The 16,268-nt window shown below is 46.6% G+C and overlaps 1 protein-coding gene across 3 annotated transcripts; it reads left to right on the forward strand.

Annotated features, from left to right (window-relative positions):
• The first annotated feature begins 489 nt into the window (after positions 1-489).
• POPDC3 (popeye domain containing 3) lies at positions 490-16,268 on the forward strand. 3 transcript variants are annotated; one of them, XM_063329869.1, is made up of 4 exons: positions 490-699; positions 10,582-11,325; positions 13,173-13,281; positions 14,334-16,268. In XM_063329869.1, the coding sequence occupies exons 2-4, from the start codon at positions 10,835-10,837 to the stop codon at positions 14,652-14,654; spliced, it is 921 nt and encodes a 306-aa protein (XP_063185939.1). In that variant the 5' UTR covers positions 490-699; positions 10,582-10,834; the 3' UTR covers positions 14,655-16,268. The 3 variants fall into 3 exon arrangements, with proteins under 3 accessions (XP_063185939.1, XP_063185941.1, XP_063185940.1); XM_063329871.1 differs by having other exon boundaries at positions 10,587-11,325; XM_063329870.1 differs by lacking the exon at positions 490-699 and adding an exon at positions 1,335-1,423.

The raw sequence follows: 16,268 nt of genomic DNA on the forward strand, positions 1-16,268 counted from the left end.
ACAGGTGCACTAGCCACGTAGCGAAGGCAAGCCTGAAAGCATGTGCCTTTCTTCCGAAGAAACACGCTGCTGGGGGGTGTGGGTGAAAGAGCAGAAACTCGTATTCTTATTTATTCCAAACCAATAGTTCCAGACAATTTACCCCGAGGCAGCAGTGCCGAAGGAGACGCCTTTCCCCGCCTGTGCCAAAAGCCGCGGGTTCTGCCCGCAAGCCCCAGCCGAGCGCCGGGGCTGCAGCCGCCACGGGCGCCAGGGCGCGCAAGTTGCGCGACTGCCACCGCCGCGGGCTCTGCGCTTCCCGCGACTCCTCCGCGGCCACCGCCTCCTGCTCCTGCCCCGGCCCGCGCCCACCGCAGGGGAGCGGCGGGACGGCCGGCACCTCCCGCCGCCGCGGCCGCCCCCGCGCCGGGCCAGCGCGGCTCGGCTTCGGCTCGCCCGGGGTGGCCCCACCGCCCGCAGCCCCCCGGGGCGGGCGGGAGGCGCCTGCGCGCTGCGGCCGCTCGGTGCCGGCCCCGCAGCTGGCGCCGCCCGCAGCCTCCCGCCGGCTTCTGCCTATTTTAGTCACGGCGGCGACGGAGGGGGGGGACGCGGTGCCGGCCGGAGGCGAGGTGCGGCAGCCTGAGCCCGTCCCCGTCCCGTCCGGGCGCGGCGGCGGCGTCCCCCGAGCGGCCGGGAAACTTTTCCGGGGTCGCGGGGCAGGTAAGGGGCGCGGGCAGGGCGGGGGCCGGGCCGAGGCGGGGCGGGCTGGAGCCCCGGTGGGCCGGAGCCCCGGCGCTGCCCCCGCCCGCCCCCCGCCGGCGCTGGCCAGTCAGGCGGCGGCCGGAGCGTCGCCCCGCTCTTGCCCAGGGCCGGCGGTGGGCGAGGGGGAGCCGGGGACGCCTGTCGCCCCGCTGCCATGCGGGGACACCCGGGGACTACGCTGCGGGGACCGTCCCCGAGGGCTCGGCGGGGCCCTGGGCGGTGCGGGGCGGGGGGTGACGCCGGGGGAGGGTCGGGGCGCTCCTCGGCAGCAACGCCCCGGCGGTGCGGCGCGGCGCGGCAGCGGCGAGCGGAGCGCCCGAGTTCAGCCTCGGGTAGAAGTTGTAGAGCTCTGCCGTGTCCCCTCCGTAACGGAGCCCGCTCTTGTAAAGGAGAGGCTGCGCCTTCGCAAAGGAGCCGGCCCTGATCCTCCCCTCCCGAGGGGTCTGCCCGAAGCGAGACTCTTCCGTGATGGGTCTCGGGTTTTGGGTTTATTTCTAAGGAAAACGTGGTTTCTGGTGGCTCCGCGGGTGCAGCCGCAGCCCGCTCACCGGGGCTGACTCGAGAAGTCCCTCGGCTTTCACAAAACCAACCCCAAAAGGGGTCCGGGGATTTCTGCCACTGATTGGGGGTTTGCTTCGTAGGCTGCCGCTATTTGATTCTTCTCTCTCCCCATCAACAAATGGTAAGAGCAGATGAACCCTGAAATTAAGATCTGGTTTTGCATTCGCAATTGTTTCTTTCCAAAGATGCAATGAACGATGCAAAACACTTATTTTCCCCCAAGCTATAGTATTTTTTTCCAAACATGTTTTTCCAGACTATAATATTTTACCACATTTTCTTCAGCTGTTCTGTAGATCTTTGTGTGCGTTTAGGCTGTCAATCACTTCACGGGCAAACATTTTCTATAGCTGATCTCTTGTAATATTGAATCACAGACCCCCTGGTAGTGTTATAAAGATGTCATTGATGAAATCCGGCTTCCAGAACTGAGGCTTCTTGCCACTCTGTTGGTTAATGGGAATATGATTGTATACGTGCAAGTAAAAATGTCTTCACTGACCACAGCAAAACCAGAAACGGTTTCCACATCTGCAGAACTGCTGCTGTTCAGGCTTTCCGCAAAGTTATGCGTGGTGCCAAATAGTAAAGCAGCTTAAAATGTCAAGTTTTTAAGAAATGCCTTGCCTGCAAAACAGTAAGTTCTCTGCAAGTCCTGTAGTGAGGAGAAGAGATACTGAAACAGAAGGAAATTTGATACAGGTAATTGTGAAGGCGAAGTTTGTGCCAGGGAAACCTTTTATGATGAAAGTTGAGAGCAGAAAGTTTATTAAGGATTCAAGAAAAGAGTTGTTAGCTGAAGCTACATTTGATCTTTTATTAAGCGTGCAGGCTCTTCAGAGATGAGATTTATTTTATCATTTTAGTGCCTTGCAAAAAAAAAAAAAAAAGCCCTGATCGGTGTCTCCAGGGATGATACAGTACCTGTAATTGGACATGCTGCTGCTGCCCAAAACAAAACTCAGACATTGTACGGTGAACAAAGCCTCCGTTTGGGATTATATCACGTGATGAAATTAAGAGTGTTCTGGCTCTCATAAATAGAAAACTAATCAAAGTGATGCTAAACCACTGCCATGTCCATCTTCTGCCTGGCTCTGCTTTGTATTTAAGCTGAGTGACACCCGTTCCAATAAAGCAGAGATTATAACTGTACTTCTAACCCCAAACCCTCCAGTAAAGGTAGATCATTTCAGCAGCTCCCTTAGGGCACCCTTGTTACCTTTCACTGTGTTTCGCTCTGGGTTAGAGCTCATGGGGTACATGACTGTGGTGTTCCGCGCCTCAGCGTGCTGTTTCTCTGCCGGAACACATGGCTGATGACGCTGCTCCTCTCTAATCCAGTTGATCAGTGTGATGCACCGAGCCGCTGTGTTTATTTCTTTTTTGAGAAACAAAGTTCATGTCAGGTGGTTGGTTTCATGGGAATACGTTCCCGTCCAAAGGCACTGCTACTCCTTACAAACTCATTTAAGCCGAATTCTGCAGAGTTCAGCTGAAGTTCATTAACACAGTTTTAAAGCACTTGTGAAATAAGCATTGTAGCTGCTTTCTCTATTGTTCATTTAAAAGCTGAACTGTAGAAAACCTTGAACTTGTGCTTCGCTTGCAGTTTTTATTATAAAACACAACAAACCAGACCCCCTGAATTATTACTTGGCCAATGCTGTTCAATATACAAGAGCCTTGCTCAAATTTACCCGAGTGCTAGCAATCCATAGTTAGTTTAAAAAATATCTGACTATCCTTCCATAGTCATGTTTCCTAGGATTAAGAGATCTTAAAAAAAGGAGGGAGGGGATTATTCTTCTTAGTTTGGCAGGAATACCATGTGTACTTACAGTTCATCAGTTCTCATTCAAATTGGAAGAAAATCTGTAATTTTTTTCCCTTACCAAATACTGTCTAGATGATAAAATAGATAGCATCTTCAATATTGGCTTTGCAACCACAGAAGATTGCATTGTATATTTTACAGTGACAAATGAGCAATCGTTCAAGTACTGTAAGCTGTGTATAGTAAGCTGGTCTTTAAATATTTAAAGACTAAATAATAGCAGCTTCACTGCGTGCCGTGCTTCTAATGAGCCTTAAACTTCTGTATTGCTGTGGGTTTTCTTTCTCTCTTGATGCCCTCCCCTTCTGCCCAGCTTTTTTCCGCTTCTTAAGAAGATTAGTAGGGATTTGGGCAAATTGTAAGTAGAGTCAGGCCTTCCCAGCTGCAGCCAAACAAGCTCAGTGAGTTGAAAGTCCCGTGAAAAAGCTCCGGTTAAGGCACTCAGCTTTGGAGAAGCCAGTTCTGCGTATGCTGTAGAAGGGAGACAACCAGTCACCAACCCTGTGCTGCCAGTGGGTCGTTTGCGTGGAACGTTGACTTCAGTGTAGAGGTGGCATCGGGCTGTCTGCAGGGTTAGGCAGCAGCTGAGTGAAGGGGGTTCTTGGCTGAACAACCTTGAACCTGGGAGCCTAAATTCTGGCAGACCAGAGCAAGGTTTTGGCCCTGAAAAGTGCCCCGTGGCTGGTGGTTGTTTCCCAGAGCTGCCCTGAAGGCAGCGAAGCACCTCTCATGCTTGGACGTGCCCCAGCTGCTTGTTTTGTAGCTCTGAACGTTCCCAGAAGCATCTCCCTCCAAGAAGGTATCACTTCACGTGGATGCTCCAGGGGCAGGGGTCCAATTCAGGAGTTGCAGCCTGTGAAGCCCAGGGGCTACTGGAAGGACTGGGATGGGTGCGGTTTGACTGTTCTTCCTGGGGCCTGAGATGCATTCCCTTCCAAGGGGCAGCCTGTGCTGGGAGCACTGGTCCAGGGGGTGAGACGTGGTGATGAGACGTCTGTGAGACACAAGATGCCTTCCTCGGCCCGAGGGAGCACAAATCCCTCTTTCCTGCTCCCACGAGGGTGCCCCAAGTGATTCATTTTTGGGTCTGGGGGGGGACGCTTGCTGCCCTTCTTGTTGCAGCAGTGATGTTGCACAGGAAGGAGGCTGAGGCAGGGAGCACCACGCCGCCATCGCTCTCCCTTCCGCCATGGGGACGCTTGCCTGGGGAGTGGGATCCCATGGCTCGGCTGCCAGGGTTGCATGTGTGTTTCACGTTAAAGCGTTCGTTGTTAAAACATCCCTTTCTTTGAAAAACATTGCCAGGAAGGGGTTCTGGCTCCACATGGGTGAAGGCTTCTGCTGGAAGGTCTACATGAGGAGTAATTTCAGAGACATACCTGTCTTCAGGGTTTTCTGTTGTCTAAAGTAGCTAAGTCTAGGTATCTAAGATGGTTTTTTAGATTTCATTGGGAAGACCAGCTGTGTAACTTTCTAGGTATATAAAACTTGTTTGTATTAAGTAACTTAAGACGAAAGTCCAGAAGACATCATTGTGATCATCCAATCTGACTTCCTGGAGAATAAAAAATAGAATCTAAGTAAATCAATTCATTTTTTAATAATAGCATATCGAGATTTATTTTGGGTACCAGACAGCATCCTAACTTCCTTAATTCCCAGCAAAGGAAATCTTTAAAGCCAACCCATTAATTAATTACCTTTACTGCATATGTTTGTGTATCTTTGTAATCTGAATATATCTAGTTTTATAGTGTCTGATTATCTTGGTACTTTTGTCTTTTGGATTGGGTAGTCCTTTTCTTCCTCATCCTCCTTCCATTTTTACTTCCCGAAGAGATATTGTGGACTGTGATGAAGATGATGTAGCCTTCTCTATATTGCGCAGGCTGCATTTTCTTGGGAAAACAGTGTTATCCAGTATTATAATCACTGCGTTGTCTAGGATATATTCTCAATGAGTTTAAGGTAAGGTAGGATACGAGTTTGTTTTGTTAGTTACTGTCCTAATTGCTGTATGTATGCTGTGAGCCTGGAGTGGGTTCAAGGACAGTTTATCACCAAAAATAGCTTGTTTATCTCACCCCTACGTGCCTGGAGGCGCGTGGCCGCACCTGTCTGTAGGTGCATCGCTCCTCCGTGTGCTGAGTTAGACGCTGCCTTGCAATTAAGAGTTGGGCTGTCTCGGTCCCTTTGGGTATCTAGCCCCAGGTGAACAGCTGCAGAAGGAAAATAGCCTGGGGAGAGTGTGCTACGCACACACAACCCCTGAGAGCAACAGGTGTCAGCAGGGGGGCAGAGAGGATTTTGGAGACATTGGGGCAATGGAGGGAAGGGGTACGTTAATCGATGTGTGCAGTTGCATTGCATGTCAGAGGGAATAGTTGCTGAAATCACAGAATGGTAGGGGTTGGAAGGGACCTCTGGAGATCATCTAGTCCAACCCCCCTGCCAGAGCAGGGTCACCCAGAGCAGGTTGCACAGGAACGCGTCCAGACGGGTTTGGAATGTCTCCAGAGATGGAGACTCCACCACCTCTCTGGGCAGCCTGTGCCAGTGCTCTGCCACCCTCAGGGTAAAGAAGTTCCTCCTCATGTTTAGGTGGAACTTCCTATGTTCAAGTTTGGGCCCATTACCTCTTGTCCTGTCGCTGGGCACCACTGAAAAGAGCCTGGCCCCATCCTCCTGACACCCACCCTTTAAGTATTTATAAGTGTTGACAAGGTCCCTGCTCAGCCGTCTCTTTTTCCAGACTGAAGAGACCCAAATCCCTCAGTCTTTCCTCATGAGAGGTGCTCCAGTCCCCTAATCATTTTGGTAGTCCTAATTCAGGGGTAGCTTCTTTCTGTATGTCTAAATGATGGCCAGACAAGACGTAACCTGCCAGCCCAGGCAGGGTGCTAAGAGCTCACCCCTCTGGAATTGGGGGGGCATCGAGGGACCCTCAGCTGGAGAGATCGCTTGGATCCCGGCGCAGTTGCTGGAGCAGCTCCGCTGCCTGCCAAGCCAGGCTGTGGCCACTAGCTCATGTACAAACATCTGCACCGTAGATGGCTAAAACCAGTGAGACAAATCCCTGCTAAATCCAGCACAGTCTCATTTTGTACATGAAAACGTATATGCTGTAAAGGGAAAGCTTCCCTTTTGCTTCCAAACCTGTAGCAAACACTGTAGCTTTCCAGGCTGGTTACATGATCAGCGTGTATACGGCTCTACAGCCCATCAACCTGTACGGGGTGAACGTGCTGAGGGCTTTCCGGCTGAATACTTGGAATAAGACGACTAAAGAATGGAGTTTTCAAACTCCGAATAGCTTTACTTTTGACTTAATAAAGAAGCCCAAGTAGAGAACTGCTGGTGGCCTCAGGGCTTTTAGGGTGGGTTGGTTTTTTTTTTTTGTTTGTTTGTTTGTTTTCACAAATTAATTGTGATCCAGACGCAGTAACTAACACTCAAAGTTGAATCTGAGTTATCAATGACAAAAATGAGGGGGGTGGTGGTGGGGAAAGTACCCAGTTCTCAAGAAAATAAAAAAAAAAATGTAATTGGTAATTCTTTATGGGAATATTCTGGTGTATGGAAAAAGTGCCCATTTGAGTAGGGAGAATTACACTATGTGCATTTAAATTACAACATAGATTCATTCTGGTTTGACTGTTTTAGTATACTGCTTATACGAAGCTTTAAGCTGCTGGCAGGTATTTATTTTGGAGAGTATAAGTGAAATGCTCCATTTACTCCTTTGAAGCTCCAGCAAACTTGTTGATTTTAACCCTTTCTGATGACAGCTTGGTCCTTTCAGCAACGCGGACGTTTGTTTTAAAGAAGTCCGTGCTGCTGTACATAGCCCAGACTAGAGATGTGAGCAGACTTTTCCCAGCGCTTGATCTGCTCCCGCTGGAGAGGGCAGGATGTGTGGTGGGGCAAAACACTCAGTAATTCAGCCTGTGTTGGCAGGGCATGTCTCCTTCCTGAGCTGGGAGGAGACCTCTTCCACGCACCTCTGGCCCCAGCAGCCTGCAGGTGTCAATGTGGTGTTATTCTGAATAGGGTAGTCACATAGCAGAGACTGTTCTTGTGCATGGTCCTCCTCCTTCTTCTTAGGCAGGGGACAGAGTGGAAAGTATTCAACATTTACTTGAGGAAGATACAGTTCTTCAGGTTTATAATCCAAGGTATCTGCTTTACATGCAGTTTCCTGCTGAAGCTTGCCTGATCGCCACCATCAAATGAACCTGTAGCGATAACTGTTCACCACAGCGTAAGCAGGACATCAAACAAGGCCATGTCAGTTGGCACATTCCCCATCCTGATAGCTAAGAACGCCAAAGCATCTCAGGGAAAGGACGGTGTCACCTCCAGGTGCTTACAAACTTGGTAATGCTGTGCTACTGAGGGCACTTTGTAGGCAGGTCCTCAGTGGAGGAGGACTCAGTTGGTACCACAGCTGCTTGGCATTTTGGTTTTGGGGGGTTTTCTCCCCCCACCCCTTGCAGTAGGTGAATGGCTCAATTAGAGTGACTGTTTTGAAGCCCTCAAGAGTTTAAATTTTTGACTTGTAGGAATGTAGAGAAAAATGTGAAAAGCCTTATCTTGCACTAAATACCAAGCAAAATTAGAAATTTTACAATGCTTAGGCCCATACGTACTATTGTGTCTGCTCTATTTAATACTTCATAGAAAAACCTACCAACGATTTTTAGCCCCCAAATCTTAGAATAATTTCTTGATGAAGAAGAGGTGAATCCTCTCTTTCTGCCTGCAGTTCACGGGCAGCAAGCACGCCTGCTCTTCACCATACCCCTGAGAAAGCAGCTCCATGTAGTAGTAGCCTTCCTCAGCCTTTCCAGAGGGTTTGGTTTTGCCTGCACGCTTTCCGTCGCTCAGGAGAGTGTCATGTTGGTGAGGCTGTGTTCTGTGCTGGCATTGGTCTTTGCCTTTCCTCTTGCCTCAATGAAGGGAGGTCCTCTCCAGCCTGGGTGACGCTGTAGCATTGTGCAGATCTGCTGAAATAGGTGGGAATTTTGCCCACGGTGGTTTTGGAAGACAGGTCCCATTCCAAAAAATAAACAGTTACAAATACATGACAGTTTTTTCCAGGGCTTTGATTTTGTGTATGATGACCCTCTGTCCATGTCTTGGTGTGCTGTTCTTTCCAAATTATTTTGACCCACCTTGTCATGAATAGATGTTTTATAGCAATGCTGTGAGCTGTGGGGCGGGCAGACTGTGAATGCTATAACCAAATTGGAAATTGAACATAAATTTTGTGAAATTATTGCAATGTCATGTCAAGTTATTGCAATGTGCAGCTTTACATGACAAAAAGGTGTTGGTAATGGAAAGCCGATTACAGGATGGATCCACGGTGGTTTTGTTTGTGGCACGCATACGGCTTCCCATGTAACTTCTCAGTAGTGGTTCCATTCAAAACACTGAATTTTCTGTAGAAATTAGGGTCTTCATGAGAAATGCTCAGAGCAGAATGTTGGCAATAGAGTAGAAGCGTTAACAATAATCCAAAATCACTGTTATCAGTGATTCTATTTAAAAAACAAACAAACGGTCAAACAAAAACTGTGCCAATGATTTTTGACCATGCAGTGGAAATGCTGACGGGATTCGGAACACAAGATCTGGGAACTGCATGTTCCAGTTTTATTTTCTTTCAGTTCAGAAATCTTACCCCTTGATGATGGAAGTACTGCCTAAAATTCCTTGTGCTCTTACCATGCCCAGGTAACTTCTTCGTAGCTGATGCAGTTCTCATCTCCCATTCTCCAAGGGCTGAATCCTGCATCCTGCAGGAATCCTGTACCAGGGAAGAGTATTTGGGTAAAGAGACAAGCAGCAAAGCTCATAGCTACAAAGTACCTCATTTTTGTACTGTCGCTTCTTCCGCTACAGTAGGACATTGAGCACTTTTAATTTGGAAAGGTTCCTTGCTCTTTACCTGTGAGTTTTATGGGTCAGTGACTTCCCTATCGCCACTGCCAGAGAGGGAGAGCTCTCCTCCTAATCTTTTCTTCTGAACTCTGCCGCTCAGTTGTTTAGAATTTTATGTCTTCATTTAGCATTGGTGTCTTTGAATCACGTAATTAATGTTGGGGCTTGAATAAACTTAAAAGCAGTAAAGCTGTAGCAGCTAGGAAATGTGATATGACTTTGCTTTATTAATTTCTTAGACCTGTCACTGTAAAAAAAAAAAAAAAAAACAAAAAAAAAAAAAAACAAAAACAAACAAACAAACAAACAAAAAAACCCCCCAAACACTGCTGAATGATGTTGGATGCTTCACTGCGCCATCAGTACTTTTTAAGTATGGACTTCTGTGGCTCTTGGGGGGGGGGGGGGGGGGGGGGGCGGGACGGGACTACTTCTGCTATTCTAGAGAATCTAGTAATTTAGATAGCAAGATATTTCTTACCTTCCCTGCTATTTTACCAGTAAAAGAACCAGACAGTTAAAGACTTTGGTGGGTTTCAATCCTGATTACGCTACTGATAAACTCGGGCTTTGCAATTTCTACCATGTCTAATCTCACATCAAAGCATGTATTTTTACTTCAAAAAAACAAACAGAGAAGCTGGTTTTGATTTTTTTTTAATTTATTTTGTTTTTTTCCATGCTCTTCAATTGTGTATTTTATTTTTTATTTAACTCTTAGGCATACATTATAACATAGAAACAAATAGCACGTTTAACATTTTCTAGTGTTGAACAATAAAACTATGTGGGCTGTGGCATGAAATTATACAAGGTAGGACTTCGAATGTTATAAAATGGCTTTGTAAATGCCCTTTGAGAAGTATTTTGCAGGACTACTACTTCATGTTCTAATAACATAATCTGTATAGAGCTGCCTTTAAGCTTTGTAGTCTTCCTCATACATGACAGCTTTTTGCCATCACCCTTGGAGTAGAAAAGACCATCCCTCGTGGTACTTGGGTGTCCCTTATTGTGGTGTTTGGGGATGTAGTTTGTTGTCTCTGCGGTCAGAGCAGCCTTGCTCAACTCATTAATGATAACAGAAAGGCAAAGCAGGGAAAGGAGAGTGGTTTGACAGAAATCCAGACTGCGATGGAGGAGGTGAGCAAAGGACTGTCTCTTCTTGTTCAGGAGCTGGGTAGGCAGGTTCAGGACCAACAGATGTAGCTAATTTCTCAGCAGTTAGGCTGCAGAAAGACTTGTCACAGGATGCTGTGGATGCGATGTAGAGGTTTAGATGGATTTAGTGGTGATTCGACGGTTGCTAGATTCGTAGATACAGAAACGTGATCTTCAATTGAACAAATATTAAGGTTTGATCCTGGAATCACAGGTCTACAAGGAGAATTGGATGATTGTAATGCAGACTGTGGTTTTAGACAGTAAGAGCTTTGATGGAGTTTAATTGATGGAAATCATTTTATAAGTAATTAATCTTTTCTTCAATTGTCCAGATCAGATGAGACTACAGAAGACATGGCCAAAGTCAAGACAGTGCATGAACGGATGAGAAACAGCATTGCCTTCTGAGAACATTAGGCTCCTAGTTGCTGGAAATCCTAGGTGCAGCTTTACAACAAAAGAGGCCCTGATGGTGTGTGATCATTGAGCAGAGTTTGCAAGAATGGAAAAGCAAAGGACCCCACTAGCTGTATTGCATAAATAAAAATTTCCAAGATTCAGCCGAATCAAGAAATTATCCCAGCCATGGGAGAAAATGCAAGTTTTTGGGAAAGCTTGATATACGCACATCCTACCTGCACCACCTGGAAGCAAGAGGCAGAGGGATCTATCTACCACCTAGCCAGTATTCTCTTTGTTGTTGGCTTCATGGGTGGAAGTGGATTCTTTGGGCTTCTCTATGTCTTCAGCTTGCTTGGATTGGGCTTTCTCTGCTCTTCTGTTTGGGCTTGGCTGGATGTCTGTGCTGCTGATATATTCTCCTGGAATTTTATACTGTTCGCTATATGCTTCGTCCAGTTCATTTATGTTACCTACCAAGTTCGGAGTGTTTCCTTTGACAGAGAATTCCAGGAACTCTACAGCGCTCTCTTCCAGCCTCTGGGAATTTCCTTGACTGTCTACAGGAAGATCGTCTTGTGCTGTGATGCAGAAGTGGTTACCCTGGAGAAGGAACACTGTTACGCCATGCAGGGCAAAACGCCTATTGATAAACTGTCCTTGCTTGTGTCAGGCAGGTTGGTATCGGTTTGTTCAGACTTACCACGCGTATCTTTATTTTTTTCCTCCTTCTTGAAAATGAAAGCAAAAAAAAAAAAAGCCTGATTTGTGTATTGTTTGTTCATTTTCCAGTACAATAGATTAAATATTAATGCAAGTAATATAAATATTAATAGGCTAAACACACTTGTCTAGGACAGCACTAGCGTAAAAACACTAAGCACAAAATCTGTAATAGCATAAAGAAAAAGATTTGAAGTCATTCTTTTCCAGACCACTGTATCATAGCACTTAACAGGTTAGGCAGATAAAGGGAACAAATGCGTGCTTCAGTCTTCAGGCTATGGTTTGCTGTCTGTCTACTGCCTAGCTGATGAGCACTGCATCTTTCTTGTTTTTCTTTACTAGTATCATCTGAAACAGGACTAAAAGGTAGTTACGAAACCGAATATACCGAGATAAAGTCTGTTTAATAGAGATTGTATTTGGTTGCTTTCTGGGGGGTGGGAGAAGAGAGAGAGCAAGGGAGAGCAGAAGGCCTCAAAGTGCCTTTCCATTACAAGGGGACATAGTTGAGCCCCATCAAGATTTGCAGAACTGAGTCCACAGTTACTGTATACTGTGGCCCTTAGACCCCAAGGCAATAAATCCACCTGCTTATACTTCCTGTTTTATGGAGATCCTTCTGGCAACCTGGCTGATGCTTCCCTGAAGGGAAATACTGGCTTTTGTACTGTATACAAAGTGATAAATAATACTGGACCACCACATGAGTAGGTGGGATACCCAGAGATGATGGCCATGGTCTGTCTTTGATGGGATGGTTTGTAGGTGCATTTTGACAGCCCGCTGCATGGACAGATGGAATTCGTCGGCAGCTTGAAACTCAGCTGATTTAGGACTACTTGCACTGAACAATGTGGATTTTAGGTAGTTGGCCCTAGTGACAGCCCTCGTTCAGAGCTTGGGTGCTGTCTAGGAAGTACCACATGGAGGTTACTTTTGGTCATAGTCATACTGAAGAAGAGGTGTCCATCCTTCTACATGCCCATCAGGTAGTAATCATGCAGGGAGTTACTGCCACCCTCCTTCGTGCAGTATAGGGCTGCTTGTTCTGATTTTGCAAGAAGCATTAATCTCGGTGCAGAGCAGATGTAAAAAGGGGGCTCCTACAGCTTGCTTTTTTTTTCCTTTTAGCTCACAAGGTTCAAGCATACGTTTCCTGCTTGAGTGCCTTCAAACTTAAATATGATTTAAAAAGTAGAAAGAAAATGTTTGTTTGGCATCTGCAGAAGACCACAGCATTCACCCAGAGATCCCAAACCTCCGTGTTGTTCTCCAGGTTCCAGAGACAATCCTGTGGACATGTAATTCCTGTTAAACTTTGAGAGAGCCCCACCTAACACATGCCGTGGGGAGCTCCTGCTTCACACTCCCTGCTTTTGCCACTTTGTTGCCTCTAAAATGTGTATTTGCCAAACCTAGAAGTATATCCCATGGCTTTCGAGTGAAGGAGGCAAATGGTGTTACGTGCGTTGGTCTTTCACCTCTCCAGTGCACGCTGGCCTTTTCATGACACGGCTTGCACGTCGATGCACGGACCTGACCCAGGGAGAAGAATATGACTTCAGTAAGGCCTGGAAAGATTTCCATTTCACTTGCCCGATTGTCTTGTGTTCTCTTTCAACCGGCCTGATCAAGCTGTGTTCAAAAATATAATCGGGATACTGTTGGCCAGTGATTGCTTTTTCATGCTCTCAAAGCTATATTTAAACTCCTCGCAGAGTAGAAATAACACATTCTTGTTGCAGTTGTTGCTGCTGTACAGGTAGTACTAACAAACTAACACATCTTGTCTTGGTAGGATCAGAGTGACAGTTGATGGGGAGTTTCTGCATTATATTTTTCCTCTTCAATTTCTGGATTCTCCTGAATGGGATTCACTGAGGCCAACAGAAGAGGGAATTTTCCAGGTAAAAGCAGAGAATGTTTGTGTTTTGTGGGTTTTTTTGTTTGTTTTTTCTTTAATACCACAGAAAACTGTCCGAGTATTAATTGCTTTAGAAATAAGTTCATTTAGTGCTGGGTTTTGTTTGTGGAATTATACAAACAACTGGTATTCCATTCATTTGGGGAGGGAAGTCCTCTTTACAAGGTGGACTGGTTATGCCATCTGTATCTTCTTGCTGTTTGCATCTTGTCGTTACAAGAAATGGGGGGGTTCTTAAAGGAAATAGACTTTGTTTGCATTCCTTGGCTGTGCTGAAATCCGTCCCTGAGCAACCAGGTTTGCAGAGGTGGGTAGAAGTTGGTGCTGGAGAGGCTTCGCTACGGGAGGTGAACCGGAGAGCCCGGGCTGGGGAGAGGCATGCCTGTGGTACAGCTCTGGGGGGACAGTGTGGGACGCAGTGTCCATCTGGGCGCTCCCTGTGTCCCCGTGTCCATCTGGGGACGCTCCCTGTGATCCGGGAGCCCTCCCACTACTGTCACTTGGCTGACGCGCTGTCTCCTGCCTGTGTGGGATCTGGTGTCTCGTGTCACGAGGGCAAATGGCATTTGTCAAGAGCTTTCTTTAGCCCTGCCTTTCCAGCTGGGGCTGCCAAGAGCAATGCAGGGTGTGCAGAGCCGTCAGCCGGTGTCCTGGCTGGGGTTCAGCGTGGGCATAGGCATACTGACACTGAGGCCAGCAAGACGCCATCATTCGGTCCATCCCCAGTCACCCTTCTTGCTTCTCTTTGGGTTTAGTGGTGGTTTTGGCAGTGTTAGGTTGGTGGTTGGACTGGATGATCTTACAGGTCCCTTCCAACCTGGGCAATTCTATGATTCCATGATTCTACAGTAGACCTCGCAGAGCTCTCTGGGCGGATTGAATGGCTCTAATTGCAGTTGGTGCGAAGAGGCGAGGTGTGTGTTATGGCCACAGCCTGTGTGCCTGCTGAGAGAGGGGGGGCGCTTTATGAGCAAGGGCCTCAGCGGCCATGTCACTGCCTTATCACCAGGCTAATTTTAATTTTCTCTTCTATAGGTTACACTTACAGCAGAGACAGATTGTCGGTACGTGGCCTGGAGGAGAAAGAAGCTGTATCTGCTGTTTGCCAAGCACCGTTTCATCTCCCGCCTGTTCTCAATTTTAATTGGGAGCGACATTGCTGAGAAACTCTATGCCTTGAACGACAGGGTGCACGTGGGGAAGGGCTTTAGGTACGACATTCGGTTACCAAACTTCTACCACGTCTCGCTGCCAGAGACTCCTCCGGTGCAGCCCTCCCACCGCCTCCAGAGAGGGTCCCCCCGGCGCAAGCCCACGGGGGTTACAAACTGCAGCTCCTTCAGCACACACTCCTAGGAAGGACAGCCCCGCCGCAGCCATTCCCCACAGCCATGAAGGGGAGTGCAAAGCGACTGTCCTGGTTTGAAGCAGAAGAGCGGCAAGATGAAGCCGAATGAGACCCAGTCAAGCCAAGTTTGACTGACAAGTGCCACTTACTTTCATTGGAGTAGCTTGAATTCTTCCTCTCTCTCGAGCCAGCGGGTTGGCCTCTGCATTTTGACTGTTTGTGCAATATGTTTAGTTTCTGTTGATTCTTTTGTTGATCTTCATCCTCCACACTTTTGGAGGCAAACAAATCATAACAGGCTGTTTTGTTGTAATTGTGGTGGCCTCCGTGTTGTGTTGTGTTTTGTTTTGTGTTTTGGTTTTGTTTTTTTTTTAAAAAAAAACAACCCCACGGTATTTGTAACTATACTTTCTCAAAGTTATTTGCCATAATGAAGTATCGTCAGTATAGTCAATGAAAACAAGTAAGTTGTCTTCAAAATACAGCAGCTTGCTTGTAACATTCATATTTATGCCACATCAACGTTGTCTCAATTAACATGAAGAATTTGCAGAAGAAGTCTAAGAGACTTGATTGTATTTGGTTTGTTTTTAAAGAACTGAAAGATTTTGAAATGCCCAGCAAGGTTCTTAAAAAAACAAACAAAAGAAAACAACAAATTCTGTCCCATGAGTGATTGATTTCTCTCTGGCTGTCCTAAAGAAGTATTATGTGAAAACAGACATAAATGTAATTGCTGGCATTAGAAAAGTAAAGCAGTTGTAACTGCTGCAAATATAGCTTAGGGAAATGATTGCGTAGTCTTTCTGGTAGAATGTGATGCTATAGGACCTAGGCTTCCACAGTGTCAGTGCCATTCGTGACATGTACAATAAATACTGTTAATCAATCCACCACCAAACCCTTGGAGTTTGTTTTACAGTATCCTTTTTAGCCAGGTTTGTTGGGAAGAAACTAATTAAGAAACAGCTGCAGCAATAAATACAGTTTTTAATTGAAACATTCTTGTTCAGCTTCCAGAGTCACGTCTCTGTGCCTGTGAAACTCTTGATTTAAAAGGTATTCTCTCCCTAACTCTGGGGTGTTTCAATGGTGTAAGGGAGCACCAGCTCGCGCTTTGGTAGAAGAAAGCTGGTTTCGGCCCTTGAGGTCACTGTGCCTTTGGGGAGAAGTGTCTGAATGTCTTTGCTAACTCACCTTCCTGCTGCTATGCCTGATGCCTGCCAGTAATCAAAAAAAAAAATATATATAAGAAGCATTACTTTTTTATGAGACTGTATTGCTGCTTGATAGATCTGGAGGGAGATGACATTTTTAATATTTTAAAATTGCTGGACTGTTTGGTGGGGCAACCACTGTGTGTTTGTGTACGTGCGGGTGTACATCTGAGTTTAGATCTTGGGAGTTGTTGCTGGAGGACTAAAAATAATGATACAATTTCATGCTTGAAAGATAATCATGCAGGATGTATAAGAAAGCTATTAGAAGTGATATGAAATGCCACCTGTTTGAAGGACCAGTGTAGAACAGATGACGTTGTACGACTCTTGCTTTTAGCTTTATGCCTCTTTTTCATCGAGGAAAATCTGCCAAACATAAGTAGCATAGCATGAAATGTGATA

Source organism: Chroicocephalus ridibundus, chromosome 3, assembly GCF_963924245.1.
Source record: "Chroicocephalus ridibundus chromosome 3, bChrRid1.1, whole genome shotgun sequence".
Lineage (NCBI taxonomy): Eukaryota > Metazoa > Chordata > Aves > Charadriiformes > Laridae > Chroicocephalus > Chroicocephalus ridibundus.

Coding starts and splice junctions, on each gene's coding strand:
- POPDC3 (XM_063329869.1), top strand. CDS start 10,835: ATGGGAGAAAATGCAAGTTTTTGGGAAAGCTTGATATACGCACATCCT. Junction 11,326..13,172: donor TCCTTGCTTGTGTCAGGCAG/GTTGGTATCGGT, acceptor TTGTCTTGGTAG/GATCAGAGTGACAGTTGATG. Junction 13,282..14,333: donor CAGAAGAGGGAATTTTCCAG/GTAAAAGCAGAG, acceptor TCTCTTCTATAG/GTTACACTTACAGCAGAGAC.